This window comes from Otolemur garnettii, unplaced genomic scaffold (assembly GCF_000181295.1).
Source record: "Otolemur garnettii isolate 467f Iridium unplaced genomic scaffold, OtoGar3 scaffold00015, whole genome shotgun sequence".
NCBI classification, from domain to species: domain Eukaryota; kingdom Metazoa; phylum Chordata; class Mammalia; order Primates; family Galagidae; genus Otolemur; species Otolemur garnettii.
Genome location: NW_003852410.1, coordinates 3,486,249 through 3,508,877, shown reverse-complemented (window position 1 = coordinate 3,508,877; position 22,629 = coordinate 3,486,249). Strand labels below are relative to the sequence as shown.

The 22,629-nt window shown below is 40.4% G+C and overlaps 1 protein-coding gene across 3 annotated transcripts in view; it reads left to right on the top strand.

Annotated features, from left to right (window-relative positions):
• GRM7 (glutamate metabotropic receptor 7) overlaps nucleotides 1–22,629 on the top strand; it is an 899,252-nt gene that overhangs the window by 823,598 nt on the left and 53,025 nt on the right. Inside the window, exons 9-10 of one of the 3 annotated variants that reach the window (XM_003785474.2) lie at nucleotides 13,819–14,065; nucleotides 20,033–20,124. In XM_003785474.2, coding sequence (XP_003785522.1) covers nucleotides 13,819–14,065; nucleotides 20,033–20,103 — 318 coding nt within the window. In that variant the 3' untranslated portion in view covers nucleotides 20,104–20,124. Of the gene's footprint in view, nucleotides 1–13,818; nucleotides 14,070–20,032; nucleotides 20,125–22,629 lie in introns of all 3 variants that reach the window. The other 2 variants (XM_003785475.2, XM_023510686.1) reach the window with 2 other exon arrangements.

Sequence of the window (22,629 nt, the reverse complement as noted above, 5' to 3'; positions counted from 1 at the left end):
AAAGTCTCTCTGGGGAAATGAGCTTCAAGCACCAAAGATGCTGAAGAAAAAAATGAGCTTTAAAGATGATAAATGTTTAGTTGCAATGAAATGAGAATATCATTCTTGGGAACTTCTGCTGGCAATTGATAGGCGGGCCTGACGTCCCTGGAGACACCTCTGAGTGTACTTTGAAGGAGACTTCTATTCCTCTTCCGTTACGTACACACTCACACACACACATACACAAAGATGGTGATTCCACTAAGCCAAAACTGAATAGAGAATTCGCCTTTAAGATTTTTTTAATATGCATTTATCTCTTTTTTTCTTAGAGTTCTATCAGAGTTTGATATAGTTTCATTTCAGGAGCCAGAAACAATAGACCTTTGTCTAATAATTTTTTCCCCTAAATTATAAGCACTCAATGCATGAGCCTAGATGTTTTCTGCTGTGAAAAGACAGCAATTTATTCATATTCCCATTGTCTAACCATTTTATAGATCTCTTTTGCACTTTCTAAGGAAGGTGGGTTTTAAAAGTATTTATTAAACATTTTTAAAAACTTGAAGAGGGATTAGCATTGCAAAAACAAAATGCATATAGGGTCTCTGTTGAGTCAAAGTCAGCGTTTTATGTCAAAAAAGAATATTCGATGTCTGAACTCTTCCCTGAGTTGTCATGGCAACCATTCCATTTTTTTTGTTCCCTTGTGAAGAGACAATTAGGTGCTAACCTGGGTGTTATCCCAAGCTGTTGGAAAGAAAAGCTTCTAACCTTCTGAAAGATATAGGATTGCTGGATTTTCATTGTTGCGGCAGAAGCTATAGGAGTCATTATTGATAATTATGCTTTATTGTTTAATGAACGTATCAAAGATGGGCTAGAAAATAGAGGGGCCACCACTGGGCCCAAACAGCCCAGTCCTCCTTCATGGGGCCAGTTTGGCCAATGGGGAATACTCACTGCGGGGACCACGAGGGCCCATGAGCCTCTGCTCTTTCTGCTGTCCATCACTGTACCTTTTTGCTCTCTGTTTTCTGTGATTACTTCAGAGGTGGAGCCAAATTCTGGAAATGGAGTCTCCTTGTCTGCCCAGCCCTTCTTTCCTTAATGAAATCAATTGAATCTTTTTATTTCCCAATCCCAGAGGAGACGATGGTGAGCTAAATAGACAGGGGCTTCCTGGCAGGAAAGACAGATATGAATCTCTCTCTCACTCACTCACTCACAGACGGAAATACCAACGGTGGAATTTGCTTTGAGAAATTGCCGGTTGGACAGTATTAGCTAGTCTTGGTTGGAAGAGTCTTGGCTGTAGAAGAGCAGCGTAAGTGCCTATCTGAGGGATGAACAGAATACCAAAGTGGGTGGGGTGGGGAACATTTGTGGACAGGGGAAAGCAGACGCAAAGACCCTGTAGCAGAAGACACAGTCGGGATGTGAAGAGGCTGGGTGGCTTGGGAGGGCAGGGGACGCAATAAACTTACGAGATGGAAGTGGGTGAGTGACTTCACATTTGGCCTGGATTTATCAACTGAGGATCATCTCATTCATCAAACAAATATTAAACTATTTTTTTGTGTGTGCCAGGCACCAAGATGCAAGATAAGTTAAACACGACCCCTGCCTTTTGATTTGCTCACTTATAAGTGTTAGGTGGGCCCAAGCTAACTCCATCTCAGATCTGGAAAGACCATTCTGTGAGACTATTACAGGTGGTCGTAACTCTGACAAGGAGGATCGTGGTCTCCTTGCACCTGCCCAGTTAGAAACCTGTATGTAATATGCTTACTCTGCAAGCCTCTGACACCCTGATAAGAGGAGCCAGTCAGAGTCCCAGTAATGAGCTGCATGCCCTGATAAGAAAGACTTGTCTGTAAAACCAACTGCCCCTTAGCCTGCCATAAAACAGACTGCCTGTCTCCCTAACACCCCGCGACATTTCTTTTGAGCTCAGCCCACTGCACCCAGGTGCAAAATAAGCTTTCCGGCACATTGGTTACATTTGGTCTCATGTGTTGATCTGCTAACCATTTTATCTACCAATTCGAAGCTCTCTCCCTCCCTGACTCCCACAAAATATTTTTGTTCTTTTTCTAGGTTATGACTTGACTCATTTTGTAAGCCCCTGAAGCCCAGGCTCAGAAAAGGGGAGAGTAATGCTGGAGATGCCAAGGTTAGCAAGTGGCACAGCCCACATTCAAACCCAGCCCTCCACTCCCAATGCCAATTCCAACACACTTTTTCTATCCTTTGCCTCTCTTGGTTGTGCAATAGAACATATGGAACATGCAGTCTAGCCAGGGGACATTTACTAAAGAAATATGGAGTGAATTGATAATCGCAAATTGTGATTGATTAATGAAGGGAAATGATACATTCTGTAAGCAGGTGAATCAAGAAGGGCGTAATTTAGACTTGAGGGCCAAAGGAGGCCTTCCTAAGGAAGTGAGGTTGAGACCCAAAAGACGAGTAGGAGGGAGCCAGTGTGTGGGAGCAGCATCGAAGGTGACGGGAATATTGTACATGCAGGCTGTGAGGATGGTTGGAGTGTGGCTCATTCCAGGGGTTTAGAGAAGGTGAGAGAAGTCATAGAATCCCACAGAGTCATCTGGGCCATATTGGGGATTTCTATCTTCATCTAAAATGTGCTGGGAAGTTGGATTAATGAGCAGGACAACTGGAGCCCCCAGTGCTATTGTGCTCAACTTCAAGTTTTAAGGAAGACTAAGACCCTGATAAAACCTGCCTCTTGTGTTCTGGCAGGTGTGAGGATGGAGGGCTGACTTGAGGCCCTGATGTGTGAGTGGTTAGAAAATAGGACTTCTTGGGTCCCTGATCCAGCGCCTCAGAAATGAAAGAAAAGGGAACCTGATCTTGGGAAGGCAAGATCAAAGCCATGAACCACCTGGCCTGTCTGCTCCTCGGCCAGCCTCACTTCACTCTCACTGTCCCCCTCTCGGCAGGCTGGATGGCATCTTCCTGCCCAGTCTCAGAGCCCCTGCTGTTCCATGCAGGAGCACAGACTGAGTGCAACTATGACTGCAGTTTTCTCAATGCTGTCATTTCAACCATTTTCTCCTTTGTGGCATAATGAGGTTAATAAGGAACTTGAGCAGGGGTTTAAAGAGGTAATCTCCCCTGCAGGGGCAGTTCAACTAACCCAGGTTCTAGCTAGCAGCTAGAAGTGATCTGCCCATCAGTGCGGACACCACCTGGCACACGACTGACTAGCAGGTTAGGGCCTCCTGCCACGCAGTCACGCCGCCACAATGGTGGCAGTGGGAAGGCAGGGAAAAAGAGGCCTGGGTTACTGCAAGGTAGAAAAAAGGAAGGTGAAGTGGCAGGCAGCAGGGTCACTGTTATAGTTCAGTGTCAAAAGGAAGGGAGGAGGATCAACAGACACAATGGCTGGAACTAATAAAAACAAAGTAAAAGCAGGGATGATTATCACAATCAAAATCTCCCAAAGTTCATCAGAAAGCCACCATCAATGGCTTTGAAAACTGAGATAAGAACACACTTTGCATTAGTGAGAATCTGACATTGTCTTCTAAGCAATGACACTTGTGGGTCCAGTTTTGAGAAGCACATTACAAGTCAATTTAAAACATTTGAATATGGGGTGGCACCTGTGGCTCAAGGAGTAGGGCACCGGCTCCATATACCGGAGGTGGCAGGTTCAAACCTGGCCGTGGCCAAAAACTGCAAAAAGAAACCTTGAACATGCCCAAGAAATGTGAAGGACTTAGAACCTCTGCAAGTTGCCCAACCAAAGGACTGTAACCTACTGGTCAACATACAGAGGTGCTTAGCATAAGGAACGAGGCCTTCTGTATTTATTTGGCATCACTGTAGTAATCTGATTCCTGTTATGCTCATTAGAACTATAAAGAAGACTTTAAAAGTTGGAAAGATTAGACAGGCTTTGTACTTATAATGGAATATTTCACAGCATCCTTAGAAGATGATTATTTTAAACTCAGACATTATTTTTTATTCGAACCTCTGGTTGGTTATAAAGTAATGCCAAACATCACTGTATATTACCCAGGATATTCCCCAGGGAAGTGCAAGCCAACATGTTCACCTTGTAAGACAGAATTTGACATAACTTCCCACAAGGAGGCTGTTCAGTCTTGGTGTAGGGCAGAGCATTCAAAGGGAGCCAGTGGGACTTGGCAGAAGTGGGTCTCTCCAGGCTGACCATGGGGAAAATGCTTTACCTTTGTAAATTAAATCACTGCAAGGCAGAGATGGTGTACTTAGGGGGCTCTCAAACCAGCAGGATGGTAAATAACACAACAAAGCAAAAAGTGGCAGTATTGGCTACATAAAAGAGTGAAGTCCCTGCCTTGCAATTGGAGGGGGAGAATCTTGAAATCAAAATTGAAGGTTCAGAGGGTTGGTGGAGGAGAGAAACTCTGTGTATCACTGAGTGTGTAGGCTGTGCTTATACACACATAGCAAAATCTGGAAGACTAAGCCACCTAGATGGCCCGCGGGCAGCTTAGGATGACATGGCGGCTGTACACAGAACTTTCCTGAGGTCATTGGAATAACAGCATCTCTGATTATGCTGTGTGGAAATAGACAACGGCAGCAAGATGGCAAAGTACTGAGAATGCAGGTGATTCTGAGCAGGAACGGAATCACTTATCTCACGCTCCAGAAACTGATTCGCATTCACCTGGAGTGCTTGCCTTACATCCGTCCAAATAAAGAATGCAATTGTGTGTAGACTTAAGATCATTTCTGCCTGGAGATATTAGATGAGAAAGACAAAACACAGTCAATTTGTCCAATATCCATCTCGTTGCCCCCATTATTTATAATTCCAGACGCCTGTCCCAGCCTATTTGGTGTGTGGGATCCTGTTACTACACCCCCTACCTAACAGCTGTATATCTGGCATCTATTTGGAGATGGCAAATCTAAACAGAATGGCATAAATATTATCTACAGAATTTGGGGCCACCAGCTACTCTGATAATGAGTAGATGATAATGACATTTGGATTTCCTGAGCAACCACCACGTGCCAGGGGCTTTGCTACTTATGTTTCACACTAAATTTCCTTTAATTTTTAAAACGGTGGGAAAGCGTTGGGGGCAGTGGGAGATTGAGGTAGATTTTGTAACTGCCAACTCTGGTAATAAAATTCAGTCTGCTTCAGACTGAATCTTGATTCTCTCACTCGCCAGAGTAAAGTAACTTGCCCAAATTCACCCACCAACAATCCAAAGCTGGGATTTGAAATCGGTTCAACAACAAAACCTTTTCTTTCTTTTAAACCATCTTTTTAGAAGAGGCAAATCCTCTCCCCACCAGGAATTTTAAAAGCCAGGATTTCTTCCCATTGCGTGTATTGCATTCTATCAGTATGTATTATTTCACATCCAAGCAAAAACCTATCAAGTGTTAACCTTCTGAACAACTCAGAGAAAGAACACTGTCTCATTCTCAGCCATGAGCCACTCTGTAATTCCTACACACGTGGTCACTAAACTAGGAAGCCTAGGGTCTAGATGGCGAATGTGGAAAACACTGCCCCTAACTGCCGGGAATGTTCATTTCAATGAAATCGTATGAATGTTTCAAACAGCTCTCAGATAATAACATACCCTTCCTCCTTTCTGTGACAACAGTGGCCACATTTTTCATTTTTATTACCTAGACGTTAGGATGTCATGAGAATTATCAAACTTCTCCCATCCCACCTCGAGACTTCCTTAAAGCTTTCTCATCCCAATTCTCAACTGTCACCCGGGAACATAACAAAATTGGGTATTTTGCATAAAGTAGTTAATGATAGATGAAATAGAAATTTGAAGATACGTTCAAAGAAAATAGAAGCAAACTTAATGAGATTTTCCCCTAAAACAGACTGTTGTTATTCAGTAGATTTCCTAAGAAAGACAATCATTAAAAATCTAATAAGTTCAAATGAGAAAGAACAGTGTAGAAAACAAGTTATTTTATTTTATAGACAATAAATACATCAATAATACATCCTCAACTGAGTGGTTGCTAAGGGATGGGCATCCTTCTATCTGCTTACAGAGGCCATCATTTTATCCCCCAAATCATCTCAGGAGATAGATATTATCATTTCTACTCTAGTAAAGAGAAAATAGGAGCACCCAAGAAATAGAAGAAAACGCTATTTTAAAAGACTCCATGTAATAGATTTTCTTGAAACAATTCAGAATGCCAAGGATGTTGATCACAGCTAATACTTGCCTCCAGCTTAGAACTTTCTGGCTCACCAGAATCTAATAACTCCATACCCTACAGCAAACGTCATGTTCATTATCTAGTCATTTCTTTTGTAACATGACAAAGGTGTTCTTAAACGATCACCACACCATATAATATTGTGCCATCAAAAAGCATATGACTTAGAAAAACTGGATTAAAGGTACAACACTCAAAACAAAGTCATTAGTGATATTTAAAAAAAAAAAAGATAGGGACTAAAAAAGAATAGAGGCATGGATTTTTCATGTTAAATGGCAAATTAATGTATAAATACTATAATAAATATGGCACTTTACCTGATAAAAAGGGATCTAAAGTTTTTTTACGACAGCAGATGCCAGAGGGTTGTTGCATGGGATTGACGGGGACATTGTGGGAGGGGGTAGGTAACAGGCAGATATTTGAAGCTCGTGTGTGTGTGTGTGTGTGTGTGATTTGTGTATTCTTACACAACTAGCTTCCATAGAGCGCAACCTCCTATGATGACCTAGTATTTCTTACGAAAGGAATCACATATTTACAAACACAAACTTTGTGGCGCCCTCAAGTTGTTCCCTAAAATATCAGTCTCTTAGGGATGCATTTGTACTTTCAAAGCAATTTCACAGCCCAAGGGATTATTCTCTGCTCAGCCCACCAATTTATGGCCTATTTGAGCTATACCTCAAGCAAAGAGCAAAAAGAGGAATTTTCCTGAAAAGGGAAATGGTGAATACTTTAGGAAGAAGGTACCTGTGGGTTGGACATCAAATATCAGGAAGGTATCAGAGGCAGAGCAGTGAGTAAAGGGAATTCCAAGGGGAGAGAAAAGCAAGATCCAGGGGTGAAAGGAAGGATTTAATGTGCAATTAACACATTATGCATTCTGTAGTAGTGGAATATTTTACTTATGTCTTAATTGACAAATATACATCATATATATTTATGGTGCACCACATATAGACATATGTGGTAGAGTGGCTAAGTCATCCTAACTAACCGTTACCATTACCTCGCCTAGTTATTTTTTTGTGGTGAGGAAACCTGAAGATTTCTCTCTTATCAGATTGCAAGAATAAAAACATGGTCATTAGTTATAGTCATCATTATACAAAAGATCTCTTCATTGCCTTCCTCCTGCAACTAGCATGTGGTTCCCGTAGTGGGCATGGTGCCTGGGGCGGTACAGGTACCTGATAGCATCTCAGTATTGTTACTTGTGGGCAACCCCACAAGTACTTGAAACGAACAAGCAGTTGAAAAGTAAGGTATCTGTTGTACAGCGTATCTGGAAAATACAGTTGTCAAGGGAGGTCCAGCACTTGGCTGTAAATTAATCATCTCCTTTGCCAGTGTTTTAACATTGTCCAATAGCCCCACTCTTTCCTGATTGAATTTATTTTTATATAGACAAAATTGCTAATTCACTAGTATAAATACACTGTTAACTCATTTTTATAGTATATAGTTATCAGTGAAGACATAAGTAGTAATTCTGATGGACCCAAACATCTGAAATGGGGTTTCTCCTAAGAGTTCTAGTCTATATTCAGACTCCATGCCCTGTGAATTGGTCTTTACTTCCTTCTCCTTTCTGTTTTTTGAACAGCACTGAGAATACTCTGATTTTCAAAGTTTTAAGACCTGTCAGTATTGTAACTAATTATTAACAGCTTGCCTTGAAAGCTCTCCGAATAGTCTTCAATTAAACTGATTCTGAAACTTACACAGAGGAGTTGGCCAATTTCTGAGTTATTCATGAGTACTCTCTAACAGATTTTCAAACTTCTTTTTTTTTTTTTAATAGAGACAGAGTCTCACTTTTTCACCCTCAGTAGAGTTCAGCGGAGTCGCTCCAGCAACCTCCAACTCCTGGGCTTAGGCGATTCTTCTGCCTCAGCCTCCCAAGTAGCTGGGACTACAGGCTCCCGCCACAACGCCCGGCTATTTTTTGTTGCAGTTTGACCAGGACTGGGTTTGAACCCACCACCCTCAGTATATGGTGCTGGTGCCCTACTCACTGAGCCACAGGAGCCTCCCTTCAAACTTCTTAACATCCTAGCAGTTGAACGTTAGACAAGAAGAACTCTGCTAACACTAAGTGCTGCACTGATTTGCAAAGCAATAACGGCATCTCGTGATACTCCCATCCATTTAATTCAACAATGAACTGTTAGGCCTAGGTGAGCCCAATACATGGAACAAATTCAACTGAGCATTGCCTTGCATTGAAGAGACTGAATACCTAGGTACTCTACTAGTATACTTGCTGGTACATTTCTGTCTGACTAGACACGAGTAGGTATGCATTTAGGTATGGATTTTGAAGACCCTGCAACTTAATCAATAACACCTAAAATGTTCAAAATATATGAAAGTGGTTCCATAGGAAGCCTCCCAATAGCTACACCCTAGCTGCTTAACCTGGAAAAAATAAAAATTTTAGCAGCTAACATTTTATAGGTTTATGTAACAAGAAATTTATCAGCCACCTTATGATAAATTATTAAAAGAAACTTAAATATCGTGATACAACAAAAGTCTCTAAATCCCTTCATAAATGGCTAACTTGCTTTACGTTTACTATAAGCTTGCAACTAAACCCAGGAATATAGTAACTCAACAGTTTACAGACAAGTTAATTTTGTAGCCTTGCCTCTGACATTTGGATTTGTACTCTTATATCGATTAGAAGGTTTGTAAAGGGTTGATGAGCACCTGTCCACCTCCAGTCCCATCCAGCCTGAGACATTTAATTGGCTGAAGACCTTGTGGCTATTCAATCCCCTGGGCCACAAGGGTCCCACCAAGGACCTGGAAGGGCCCAGAGCAGGTAGCCACACCAGCCTGGCAACGCATGGGACAAAATAAGAGTTTGGCCACTGAGGCTGCCTTTGGTAAATCTTGGCCAAAAGGAGGAAACTGTGAGCTAAAATAAAATCTGAAAGCATCCCCTAAGTGGCTGACTGACTGGCCCCTGTTTTGGCCAAGGAGATCCCTAAAACTGAGTCGCTAGCCCTGAGAAAGGAAATCAGACATGCCACATCTTGCCCCTTCCCCTTCTTAGAGATGTCCTTAGTGACTCATTAACAGGTCTAAGCCTATTCAAGACATACCTGCAGGTCCTCAGTATACATAAGAAACCACTTGAGTCTGGGCATGTGTATGTAGTAGTTTGTCTTTGATTAAAAGCCTGTATCTGAAGCATTCCTTTTAAGTAACTCCGGGACTTTTAGACAAAGCCTCTTTCAGCCAATTGTCAGCTAAAGAATCTTTAAACTTACCCATAACCTGTAAGCATCCCCTCCTGTCCAGATGTCCCACTTTTTTGGGCCAAACCATGTATGTTTTCCATGCATTGATTTATGACCTCACCTGTAATTCCTGTCCCCTAAAATGTACAAAAGCAAACTGTAACCCACCACCGTCACTTGCTTGAGTCCACTTGCTCAAGGCTTCTTGGGTGTGGCTCTGGGTCATGTTGCTCAACTTTGGCTCAGAATCAACCTCCTTAAATTTAACAAAAGAAAAAGTGTTTCATAGGTACTTCTTCCCTTCTTTCTTTAGATCTTCACAACTGCCATGTGAGGTAGGAATAATTATTCTCTTCATTTTACAGATGAGAAAAGTGGGAGATGAAAAGAATAGTGATAGCTGTAGGTTATGTGTATCATATTTTCATAAGGAAACTTCTAGAATACCATGCCCAGGTCTTTGCTGGCTTGGCTCTGAGTTCCCTTCCTAAATGCTCTTTAGTTCTGTAATCTAAATTAGACATGGCGGGTGTTAGAAAAGCCACATTCAACCCAGGAGCAGAAACTGAATTATAAAAATTCATTTAAGTGGATGCTAAAATTAAGGCTTCATTATCAAAACATATGGAAATTCCAAGGCATTCTTTGTCATTCCCTAGGCCTGTACCACCCAGGATTGGCCAAGGTGGGGGCCAAGATGGGGACCTGTTTTGTCTACTGTGGATGCCTCTCCAGCAACCAAAATGGGATCAGGGTCAGCAGAAGTTCAGCCTGGAGGGAAAGGCATGGTCTCAATAAAACTGCACACAAGGACCCCTATGTTTTCACAAAAGAGACTGGCTGTGATCACCAACTCCTTTACATTTCTAAAGAAATTATAAAGCAAATAAAATGGTGTGAAATAGCCAAGCTCATACCCTGTAGTGTAGTGTACAATAGATGTCAGGTAAAACAAGAACTGTGAAACCAAATACAAATCTGAACCTGCACTTGCTAGAAGAACTCACTGGGAGATGATGCTGAGATGAAAACCCACGAGTTAGCAGTGAGCCTTCCACCTCACCAAAGGCCAAAGGGTCAGTGACTTCATTTCTCTTCTGGCTCTTGGTGGGATTGTATCCCTGTGGACCAATAACTCTTAGATCCCCGTAGACAGAGGCCTTCTTATGTTCATGCCACACACAGTCCCACGCCACATACAGAGCTTCAGCCAATGAGGGACTGCATGTACAATGGTGGTCCTGTAAGTTTATAAGGTTATATTTTTACTGTACCTTTTCTATGTTTAAATATAGGTAGATGCACAAATAATACTGCTGTGTCCCAGTTGCCCACAACATTCAGTAGAGGCACATGTACAAGTTCGTAGCCTAGGAACACTAAGTAGGATATACCCTATAACCTGGATATACAGCAGGCTGTACCATCTAGGTTTAAGTACATTCTCTGATATGTGCACATTGACAATTGACTAACTACACGTTTCTCAGACCAGAACCCCATCATTAAGCAATGCATGGCTGTCCTTATTAAAAAATGCTTACAGACTACTTACTACATACGAGGTTCTATCCGAAGCACTTCACAGATACTATTTCATTAATAGGAAATATTAGGAAGTAGGTACTAGTACTATTATTATTATTACCATTTTACTGATGCAGAAGCTGAAGAGAGGTAATTTTCCCAAGATCACAACACTAGTAAATAGGAACTGAACTTAGAATCGCACTACACTCTTTCTTATCCAACATTGTATGTAAAATGGATTTGGGAGGTGAGAGTGTAGAAATATGGCCAGTAAAATTTATCTTGGTTTCCACAAACTCCTAAAGGGTCACTAGAGACTGAAAAACCTTCTAAGCAAAGCAAAAATATCTTGATAGTCTCTAATTTGAATATAATGAAATTGAACACTCCATGAAATACACATCATAGTTGTGAAACCGTAAGTCACTAGATAGTCTTCGTTAAGAAAAAATATGTATGTATTCACACACACCTATACATTCAAATATATGGAAGCAAATATAATTTATAGGTGCATATATATAATAAAAAACACACACTGTGAATAATGTCCTCAAATGCTAAAATTAATTTGCTTATAAGAAGAAAAATACAAATAAAACCTAAGACTCGATGGAGTAGCTTGTTTGTTTTTGGACTGGCTAGGAAGGGTGTCAAATCTTGCTGCTTCCCATTGGAAGAAGTGTTGTCTTGGGCCACCATTCAATACACAGACACTAAGAAAAGATGATTAGCTAGAAAAAAAAAGATTCTTGCATGATTTTTAGGATATCTGACACCAAAGATAAGCAAAAAAGTCCTCAGGCAGGTAATCCACATGCAGTCCACAGGCCACTCGTTGAACACCTCAACAGCATGGTTTACAAAGCCCTGGTGTGTAGGATGCTGGCACTGACCATGAGGGGAAGAAGGAACATCATTTAGGTCCATAAAGGCCTGTGACCATGGTAAACCTTTCTGGAAGACTGTAGGCGAGCAGGGTGGAATTACATTAAGAGTCTAAAAGTATTCAAGCAGGAAAACATGAAACTTAAAAATACAGTGTAATTCACAACCTAAAGGCTCATTAATTCAATATTGTTTTGTTTTCTATTGCACATTCATTATGTATCACACAGTGAGCAGCTGACAGCTCCTTTTAACCATTCAGAGACATACAACTTCAAATTAACGTTGGCTAGAAAAGTGTATTCCTTCCAGACAAATTGGCAAAGTTACTTTTGATTTCACTGGAACCTTGGGTTTGAAGAATTAAAGTCAAAATATCCAAGCAGCCTGGTGAAAAAATTCTTGTATGTCTAGAGATAGGCTGTTTGACCAGGTAGGAAAAGAGTACCCGTTATATGATAAGTGAACACGCCCATCACGTTGATGAAGTGGCTCCTGTTTGCCTGAACTGCAGACACATTGATGCCCCAGAGAGACTGAAGGTCTGGTCCAGAAGATGGACAGTGAAGTGAACAAGCTAGTGAGTGTGTAATTAAAAATTGAATCCATGACCTTAAGAAAACAGTTTTTTGAGAGTTTTTAAGAAGCCAGCCGAGACTTGAGGCTCTGGGATGGGTGTTCTACAAAGCAAAGGAGGAACATTCCACATAATCAATAAAGTAAAATAGTAAAATTTTAAAAATGGCATGTATAAAATTTCTGTGATTGAATGAACATGGTATTCTCAAGACGTGAAGGACAGCCCATGTGGATGGAGGTCTGGGAAGGGAAGGAGGGGACAGGGGTTAGAGAGATGGGAACGATGGACAATTAGTCTGAAGATGTAGGCAAGCACAAAGCATGTGGGGCCTTCTAGACACCATTAAGCATGGGAGTTTTATCATCAGACCAAGGAGAAGGCATAGCTGTGGGAGGCTTTGGTGAATGCATTGTCAAGGAACTAGGCTTTACTGCGACATAAAAAGCAGTAGTAGCTAGTTGTTCAATTTAAACAGCCTTTAGAAGTCATGCAAAATAGGGACATGCCTGAACTGGGAAGCTCTGGATCGTGGTAAGGCACATTACAAACCAGACCAAGGCGAGCTTCCACATGCTTCAGCCATCACATTTTCTCACGTACAACCCAGGGAATGGTTAGCAAGCAATTGGTTGATCTGCTGATTTCTTGAGAAAGCAAAGACATCCATGGGGCCATTGTCCAGACTAAAGATAACACAATGTCAGCATGAGTCTGTGCATCCTGTGAATAATTTGTCAGTGTAAAGAGTGGATAAAGCAACGTCTCTAGTCTTGGCCACTTATCATTCATGCTTTGTGAAACAGTATTAAGCAAAACGATTTGAGTTCTCATGGAAACTCAACTCACTCCTTGGTAGGTATGGTGAAGGTGTACCTTTGGAAAAAAATACAAAAAGAAATATATTAATATAAAGTCTTTTCCAATAAGGACTCAGAACTCCAATGTAATACAGATCATATGGTGTTAACCTTCTTTTATGTGGAGAGAGAATAAAAAAGCAACCACTTCTTACTCAAGGTTGCCAATTTCTATAATCTCATGTCTTCATATTTAGATGCCATTTTGATTAAAAGTCTTCCAAATTCAATTAAAGGTCTTCCCCCAACTCCCATGTAGGAGACTTTTCCAGGGCAATGGAGTCACCTGATGGCATCCACCCAGTTAAGAGGTGTATGAAATGTCCACTAAGTGTGCAGAGTCGTCTGTCTTCCTTTTTATCAGAGTGCCCTGAAGACTGCTGTGTTTTCTCCCCTAGCCATTGCCATTCTTGACGTCGCTGTAAGTGTTCGGACTCCCCTGCGGTCATTTTATTTGTAATAGTGCCTTGTGTGTTGTGTCTCCTAGCTCTACATACAAACCACCACGCTTACAATCTCCATGAACCTAAGTGCGTCAGTGGCGCTGGGGATGCTTTACATGCCGAAAGTGTACATCATCATTTTTCACCCTGAACTCAATGTGCAGAAACGGAAGCGAAGCTTCAAGGCGGTAGTCACAGCAGCCACCATGTCATCCCGGCTGTCACACAAACCCAGTGACAGACCCAACGGTGAGGCAAAGACAGAGCTCTGTGAAAACGTAGACCCAAACAGTAAGTAACTCTCCTTTCCTTTCACCTTCCCATCCTGCACCAGGAGGCTCTAGAAAATGTGCTGCCTGCTTGCCTGCCTCTCTTTGGGAAAATATCGTGAACGTTCTTGTCTTAGGAACAAGTTGCTTGGTGTACGCTAACTTCTGCTTTTCTGAATTTAACTTATTCCTGCCACCATTTTTCTTTTTCTCCCTGTTGGAAAGAAGCTGTTAGAGGCTTTGCTTTAGAAGCGTCTCCCTTCCCTTGGGTGGTGCCTGTGGCTCAAAGGAGTAGGGTGTAGGCCCCACCTCCAGTAGGAGGTGGCAGGTTCAAACCCAGTCCCAGCCAAAAACTGCAAAAAAGAGAAGCTTCTCCCTTCCTTTGCTTCTTATCCTTTGGTATTGAATCCTCCAATTGACATAAACACACCCATCAGGTGGGGAGCCACCATCTTCCTAGTCTTCCCGTTAGGAAAACTTCCATACCTAATATGCTGTATGGAATAAAATTGGAATATTTAGGAATTTTGGAAAGAAAACTTCTTTTCATTGACATAAGAATATGGAGAAAGTAATTTTTTTTTGACTAAGCAAGACTTCTAGAAACAAAGTCCCATAAAATATTGGTAAAGTTGTCAAACTTTCATAGGAGTGCACAGGACCAGATACTACCAGGCCAGTAGCGTAACCATGTAGGACAAAGATCTAGCATGCCACAGTGGCAGAGATTTATTCTGTGAGATGATAAAAATTAAAGGAAAAAATATTAGATTTGAGGTGCTATGTGGCATGTCTGCAATACCCCAGGAGCTTTTGGTCATGCTTAAGATTGACCCCAACTAAAATGGGCATAGAGTTGTCACTTTGTAAATAACACAAGACCAGCTCAGAAGTTAAATGCATAAAAAATGCATTAATGCAAATGCATTAAATGCAAAAAATCCTTGCTTACTAATTTTACTATAAATAGGGCTATAAGAGGGAATTTCAGATTAAAAATACTAATTTTAGGATTTGTTATCCAGGAATATTTTGGCCAGTGGCATTTAGAATGAGGACGATTCAAGAGTTCATGACACTTTCCATTTTTAAGGAAGAAGAGGTTTCAGGTTAACTGTCATTTACAACATTTCAGTTATGAGCTGATGTTTTTGTAAGTAAAGGCTGAATGCCAAGCATGAAGAAGTTTCTCATTTTAAATATTCTAGAAGAAATGCTTTTGCCCTGCCAGTAAGAGAGATAGATACGTTTAAAAGCAAAGCATCCTGGTGGGTTTTGTCCTGACAAATACTGTGTAAAGGTCCATGTTCTCTGCCCATCTGCACTGATAAATAATTCAGTGAATATTTGTCAAACACTTTGAAAATATATAGACAAGGCGACAAGGTTAATTACCAACACTGTGGGCTTCGTTTTGACTTTTCAATAGGAGAGGTTCTGGGACAAAGTTAAAGGAAGGAAAAGGATCACACTGAGAGAAGGGAGAGACAGAATGAATGGCAAGGCTCTGTTTTGTCTTCAGAGCAACTCAGTCAATTGAGAGGAGGGGGAATGGATGGTGAACTGCTATGGCTTTTGGTGAGCCGGGGCTTTGGGCTGCAGCAGACCTGGGTTCAAATCCAAGCCACTCCATTTATACATGGCCTTCAGAGTCACTAAGCTTGTCCAAAATGTACCATCTTTATGTATAAAATGTAGGTAATAATATCTATATCATAAGGTAAATGTATCATAAAGTATTATGGGTCTAGCAAATAGTACATCAAGTCAATGTTAATTTCCTAGCATTCCTGAAATGAATTTGAGCAATTTATTTTGCTTAAAAATAAATTTCAGTGAGATTTTTTTAAGTATATATGATGGTATAGTTAAAGGTAGATTGAACGCCATGAGGTGGGTGAAATTGATTCCCAGAAAGAAGTATTCTCATGAAGATGTGGAGATATACGATCTGTGTATGCCTACACTGCATAGATAAATACGCCTGTATGTTTATAGTTTTGTAGATTTTTATTATAGGACCTCTTATCCAATTTATATTTCACAAAACTTCTACAGATATTCTAATAACATCTTTATCTCTATCTTTGTGTACAAACAAATTAACTACAGAATATAAAAATCAACATACAGAAAACATAGTGGGAAGTCTATGTGTAGTGTAATAACCAAATGATACGTTCTGAATTTGGACTACGAATATTAACTTTCAAAACACATCTCTACCATTGCTAATTTTTAGTAATTATGTCCAATCCTTGTTGAGGCTTTTTAGAGCATGACAGCTGTTGCTAAAATGTTAATATTAACATAAACCCCAATACTAGCTTTAAGTACTTGGAAACAGGCACTGTATAGAAGCTTTGTTTGGGAGATCTTGCTTACTTGTTACAATAAGTCTGTAAAGTTGTTATTATTATACTCATTTTTCTGTAGAAACCTAGGTTTCATATGGCTGATATTATGAAAGCCACACATCCAGGTAGCAAGAAAGGCTGGACTAAACCCAGGTCTGACTGCTAGACCCATGCTTGTTCCTCTTTGCTCCCCTGTGTTTTAGAATGAGTGGCATGTCAAAATCGCAACATAGAAATCACCCTTTGGCTTCTTCAACTGAAAATACAGTTTGTATATACAGAATGTAATGATGTTTGGTGGGAGAGCCTGCAGTCAAACATGCTGTAAAGTGTATCCTTGCTTGTGCTGTCTGCAAAAACAAGACTAATCTGACCTCAGAGAAGGCTGCCCAGGTAGAGGCCTCATCTTAGTAACTCAAAAATTAGTCTGCAGTGATTGCATTTGGAATTCATTTGATATATTTCCTTGAAAACGTGTTTTTGAGTTTTTTCTTGTTGCTGTGTCAACACAGAGCCAAGATAAATAGTTCAGGGGGAAAAAAAGAAAAAAGAAAGAGAGCCTTTGTCTCATAATGCAATCAGTCTGAAAGATTTTTAAGAATTGCTTTAGCTCTTTTGGTATTTTGTAGACACTAAAATACTGCAAAAATGCTGACTAGTTATTTGCCGAATCACAGGAGGAGATTCATGTACCTCCAAACATTGGGGTTTCTGATGACCCAGTGCTCAAAGGTCCCAGAGAAGAATCCTAAGACCTTACCTGTCCCAAAGCTGTCCCATGGGCCCTTCTGCAATGACGCCATGTTCTATCTCTGTCCATCTAATCCAGTGAGCCCTAGCACACATGGCTGTTGAACAGGTGAAATGTGGCTACTCCACTGAGGAGGTAACATTTCAAACTTTATTTTGATTTAAAGAATTTAAATAATTTGAATTTAAACAGACAGTTCTAGCTGTGGCTACCGTATGAGGCAATGCAGCTCTAGATTTTGACAGGGATGTCACCATAGGACACTCAATCTGAGTCCACCCTGGATATAGCTCCCAGAGTTTTAGCACTGATACAGATCTGGGGAAAAGTCAACTCAAAGGAATAAATGTTTGAGGTGGGCAAACAGGCAAACAAATAATCACTTAAAATGACCCAGAAGGGAGCCATTATGCAGAAGACAGTGACATCATGGAGAACAATTTGCTTGGAAAACCAGTCCTGAGTAATGCAAAGATGTCTACATGTAGGGAAAGCGCAATAGTGAAAAATTCAATTAATGAAATAGATGTGACTATTCTGTGCTGGGAAACATCATCCTAGTCTGTGTAATACCAAATACAGCTCAAATTCGCTCTGATATCTGACCTTTGGTAAGGAAGAAATCATTTGCTAAATTTAAGTTGTCAGGGTAAAAACAAAACACAAAAGAAGACTGAGCCAGTTGGGAGCAGGGCCATTTTGGATTCTGTGCCTTTGCTCCGCCATTGAAATAAACCTCTTCCTCTTTAAAAAAAAAACAAAAACAAACAAAAACACAGATCATGTGCTTATAAAAGGGATGTTTCTCTCCAGGGGGAAAATTCTGTACATTATGTTCTGAGGAAGGGTGTCTGAGAGGAAGCCCAGGTTTTTGCTTGAGCTACAAAGTGAATAGGAGAACAGAGACGTCCTCTTCCTCATGGCTGCTCTGAACACTCGGTCTCTGTGTATTTCAGCCTTCAGTGCTTGCTTTTTAACAGCTCTGCTCCGCCATTGCAGTTTGCCATCTGGTGCATGCACGCTTCTGCTCACCCAACTGCACCCCACGACTACATGTCTACGTAAAAATGAGTTTGCTTGTTGGCTTCTCGCACGGGCAGACATTAAAACTGCCCAGCCCTGTCTTATTTTTCCTTAGGATGTTTAATTTCCCTCTTAGGTTGCTTCTTTAACTAAAATTTTATTGTTTGAAATTATACATTTTTTCTCGTAAGGAATACATCAAAAGTAAACCTTCTCAAAATTTTAATGTTCCTGTGTATGACCGACATTAGATATTCAGAGTTGGGCCAATGCTTGGGGTCTCTACATTCAGACTGACAAATAGCAAGCTCAGAGGGGCGGGGGGGTAGCTCAGCTACTTACTGAATTTTTATTGATATAAATAAGATATATGCTGCTAGAGGTTCCAAAGAGTCTGACCTCATGGGATACCTTTAAATTGGGTCAAGATGGTATCTTTTCAATACTCCTTCCTTAGAAGAAGGGCACATCACAAACTCCAGGTCTCCCACCCGCATCTTGAACTTGGCATGTTCCCCTGCACTCTCTGTAGTTCACCTGGCAGGTGTATGCTCACGGCAAAGGTGCCAGGTACACGAGAAGCCAGGTTTGTGCATGGGCAATGGCTTACTGATGGCCGCTATGATCCATTTTAAGTTGATGGATAATATTCCCTCACGGGTAGCACGGCTTTCCTGGGATGGGTGGGTAGGAATTTCTGCCTTCTTCACCTGGACTGGGATCCACCAGAAGTTGCCCTGTGACTAATTCTCTGGTCTCATGCTTTCCTTAGTAAGGAATCACGGTGCTTAGTAATGAGAAGCCCTAAAGTACCTTTGTTCTAAAATACCATCCATTTTCTGAGCCAATTCCCCCAGGCAGTGCAGAGAAACACCTCGAGTCTGATGGCTCGATCCAGAGAGTTTATTTTGGAAGGGCAAGCTGGTGGACACCTAGAGACACATCCCTTTCCTTGGATTAGGGATGTATAACTGATAAACTGATCCGGGGAGAGAGGCTGGACATACACCATGCGAAAGACTGGTTTAAGCTGATGAATATCTGGGACTGTGAAACATACGTTAGAAGAAAATAATTTATACCAAAAACATAAGATGTAAAGTAAGGTATTGTAAATATAACTTTGTATTCTGATACTCTTTTTCTTCTACAACCATTTTTACATCTATTGTAAGGAAACTATAGAAAAAAAAACTTCTGCTGTTCTCAAAGAAAGAAATTATTACTTAAACTAGAACTGTCAATGTAAGGAGGTGTTCGGGGTTTTTTGTTTGTTTTCATTTTTGTTTTTTTAAGCCTCAGACTGCTGGAAAATGGATGTGGGCCCAAACCCTCCCCAAATAATGACGCTTAGAAAGTTCTGGAACATACTTCTGTGCTGCATTAATCTGTTACGGTGCTTGTTTTGTTTTGCTTCCTCATTTGTTCGGAGCTCTAACACCCTAACATTACGTTCCTTGTTTCATCCTCTGGACTAACCACATGGGCTTGCTGGCCAGCATGACTGGGCTAGGCTGAGGTAAAAGGGATGGAAACAGGAAGAAAAGAAGGCTCTGTCTAGATAGATAAATTATTTGGGGCTGGTTCCCTCAGTGTTCCAACTCAAGCAAGTAAAACCCACCTGCCTAATCTCAAGAGGCACCAGTACTCCCATGTTCAGAGGTACCTGAATTGTGGTGAACTGGTCTACTGAAGACTATTGGAAACCACCAAAAGGGTGGTCATAATATCAGTGGTCTCTATCGCAGCCTCTTCTTCAAAAGACAAACAATCGTAAAAATAATAATAATAATAATAATGAAGGAATATTGTATGCACATTTATTTTCTACATACCTATATATTTACTTTTCCTGTAGACTGTATACCACCAGTAAGAAAGAGTGTACAAAAGTCTGTTACTTGGTACACTATCCCACCAACAGTATAGCTTTTGACTGCTTTCCAAAAGGTAAGAAAACAATCTAATTTTTATTTGTCTATGTGTTCTTGTCTCCACTGAGAAATAGAAATGAAAACTGTACTTGATTGATTACCTGTCAATCCATCTATTTGAAGAAATGTGTTTTCAAAGGTGATCTATTTTATAAGCTCAGTGCTAGACGCTGATATTGGTCACATCCTGGTTTATTTTCTGGAGAATATGTTTATGAGTGCGTGTGCACATTTGTCTTTCTTGAACAACTAGCCAATATTGCAGAGAATTGGTTTTGGTCATTCTGATGCCTGCTGAATTTTAAAACCATTGGTGAGAAAATATATCTCAATGTATGTTTTTCTACTTTGGTTTTGGAAGGCGATGTAGAAAACTTAGAGGGGTTTTATAAGCCTAGTAAAGAATGTCTTTTCTGGTTTATTTTTATTAAATACATTCAAAGAAATGTACACATTCCCATGAAATGTATCCATTCAAAAATTAAGGCATGAGTTGATCATCTTAATGCTAAGATTGTCTTGGTTCCTTCTTTGCAGCAAGGAAATAGAAAAAAAATTGCTACCTGGGTTGGATAATGTGTTGGTGATGATTTGATCTGCCTTTGAGAAAGATTGAACCAACTTCAGTCATTACACGGAACCAGAGAAAGGGTCCATGAAAAACTACAAGTCTAAAGATGAGTTTCAACATAGTCAAATCCAGGAAATACCAATAAACACCAAGGGTATTCAAACTCACAGCTTAGAGAAAACTACGGATTGTGTGATATATGAACCAGCCACCTACATGGGCTGACCTGGGAATGATAATCACCCCATTTTGGATGCTTATAGATTACCCTGGGCTCTCACTACACAATATATGCTCTGAAAGAATATTAGTATTATTATCTCCCTTTTTAAGCAAAACTTTGGTGCAGAGTAAAACAACACTTGCTTTGGCAAGCGTCTTCATCTAACTGGAGTTAGGGCTTTCCAAATGGTAGGAAAAAAAGAAAAAAACAGAGAGCAGGGAGTAGGTTATTATAGTTACATGGTGACTTTGAATAAGAAATTCTCTTCTGATTTTTCTGAACCTCTTATCGTATTTACAAAATAACTCTGGAGACCTATCTCTGGAGAAATTCCAAGAGAGTAGCAGTGAGTTCAAATCATGGGGGAGATAGGATGGTTTAGTCATGTGGACTGGCCTTTCTCGCCCCTATATCACTAACATGGGACTTTTGTCAGATCATGGCTCTTTCTTCCCATCTTTGTTTTTGTAACAGTATTCTGAATACAAATATCTTGCTTTTTTTAATCCATTTAGCCCTGTAAGACAGGACGAGAGTACTTTCAAAGAGTAATTACATTTCCTGTTGATTCTAGACGGATGCCAGCAACTCAGTCTTTAATTTAGGATGTATTGTTCACATAGCTATTTCCTTTTTCCATATCAACATGATCTGTCCTACTTTTTAAATAGGGCATTCTTTTCTACCAGCGAATATGTAACTGTATTCCAGTGAGATTTCAAGTTTTTGCAGTACAAGTGCTTGTCAAAACACTGCAGCTCATCATTTTAATAGTCTTTTTACATGAGGCTGCCTGAGAATAAATGAGAAGGAATTTTCCCTGGGTAAAAATGATAGATTTAATCTCAATCCATTCAAAATTCCCTTTGGCTCCTTTCTAAGTGGAGGCCTTTTGGCTTAAAGGGAGTCAGACGAAAATATGAAAACATTTTGAGTAAATCTTTCAGTTAAAAATAACTTTAGGATGTTCTATTTAGAAATAAATTTGAACTTTTTTGCTAAAATTATCTTGCTTCAAAGAATTTGGGATTAGACCAATTCCAAAAGAGTAAGCAGAAAGGTCCTATTACGGCACGGGGAAAATACTGCTTAATAATGTGGACTGGCTGGTCTTTTACTTTTCTATTTGGTATTATGGGACATTTATCAGGTCATGTTCTGTTTCTTCTTTCCTTCTTCGTCTTTGCAGTGATATTCTGAATACAAATAAAATTTGTATGTGGTCTCCTTTTCTAAGCCATTTAAATCTGCCTTTAAACATTAATGATAAACATCTTACATCAGGACTTGAAAGTAATTGGGAATGGAAGTTAGTTTAAATTGTGTTAATTCCAAGAGTGTGTGATTTACTTTGTGTAGGTCCACAGTGAAGCTGGTAAACTCAGGAAATCAGTGCAAAAATCACTCTACATTGTATGTTCAAATCCATTTCTGTGTGGTTACTTTCAGGGAGACAAAACAGTAAGGAGAAAACTATCAATTCGAGAGTAAACTCTTGTATTACGGTGCCATTCAGACCTCAATTTCAGGCACCAGGTCCTAACGAAGGCACAGGGCACACGGCAAAAGAAACATTTGCTCATAGGGAGTTGAAGGAAGCAGGCTCAGATTTGGACAGAACAAAACCTAACCTGGTTTGAAAACGCCTTCCATACACTGCCTGTGTTTGGAAGCATTCTCCTGTGACAAACACTTTAGGCTGGACATCAGCACAATCAAAAATTCCT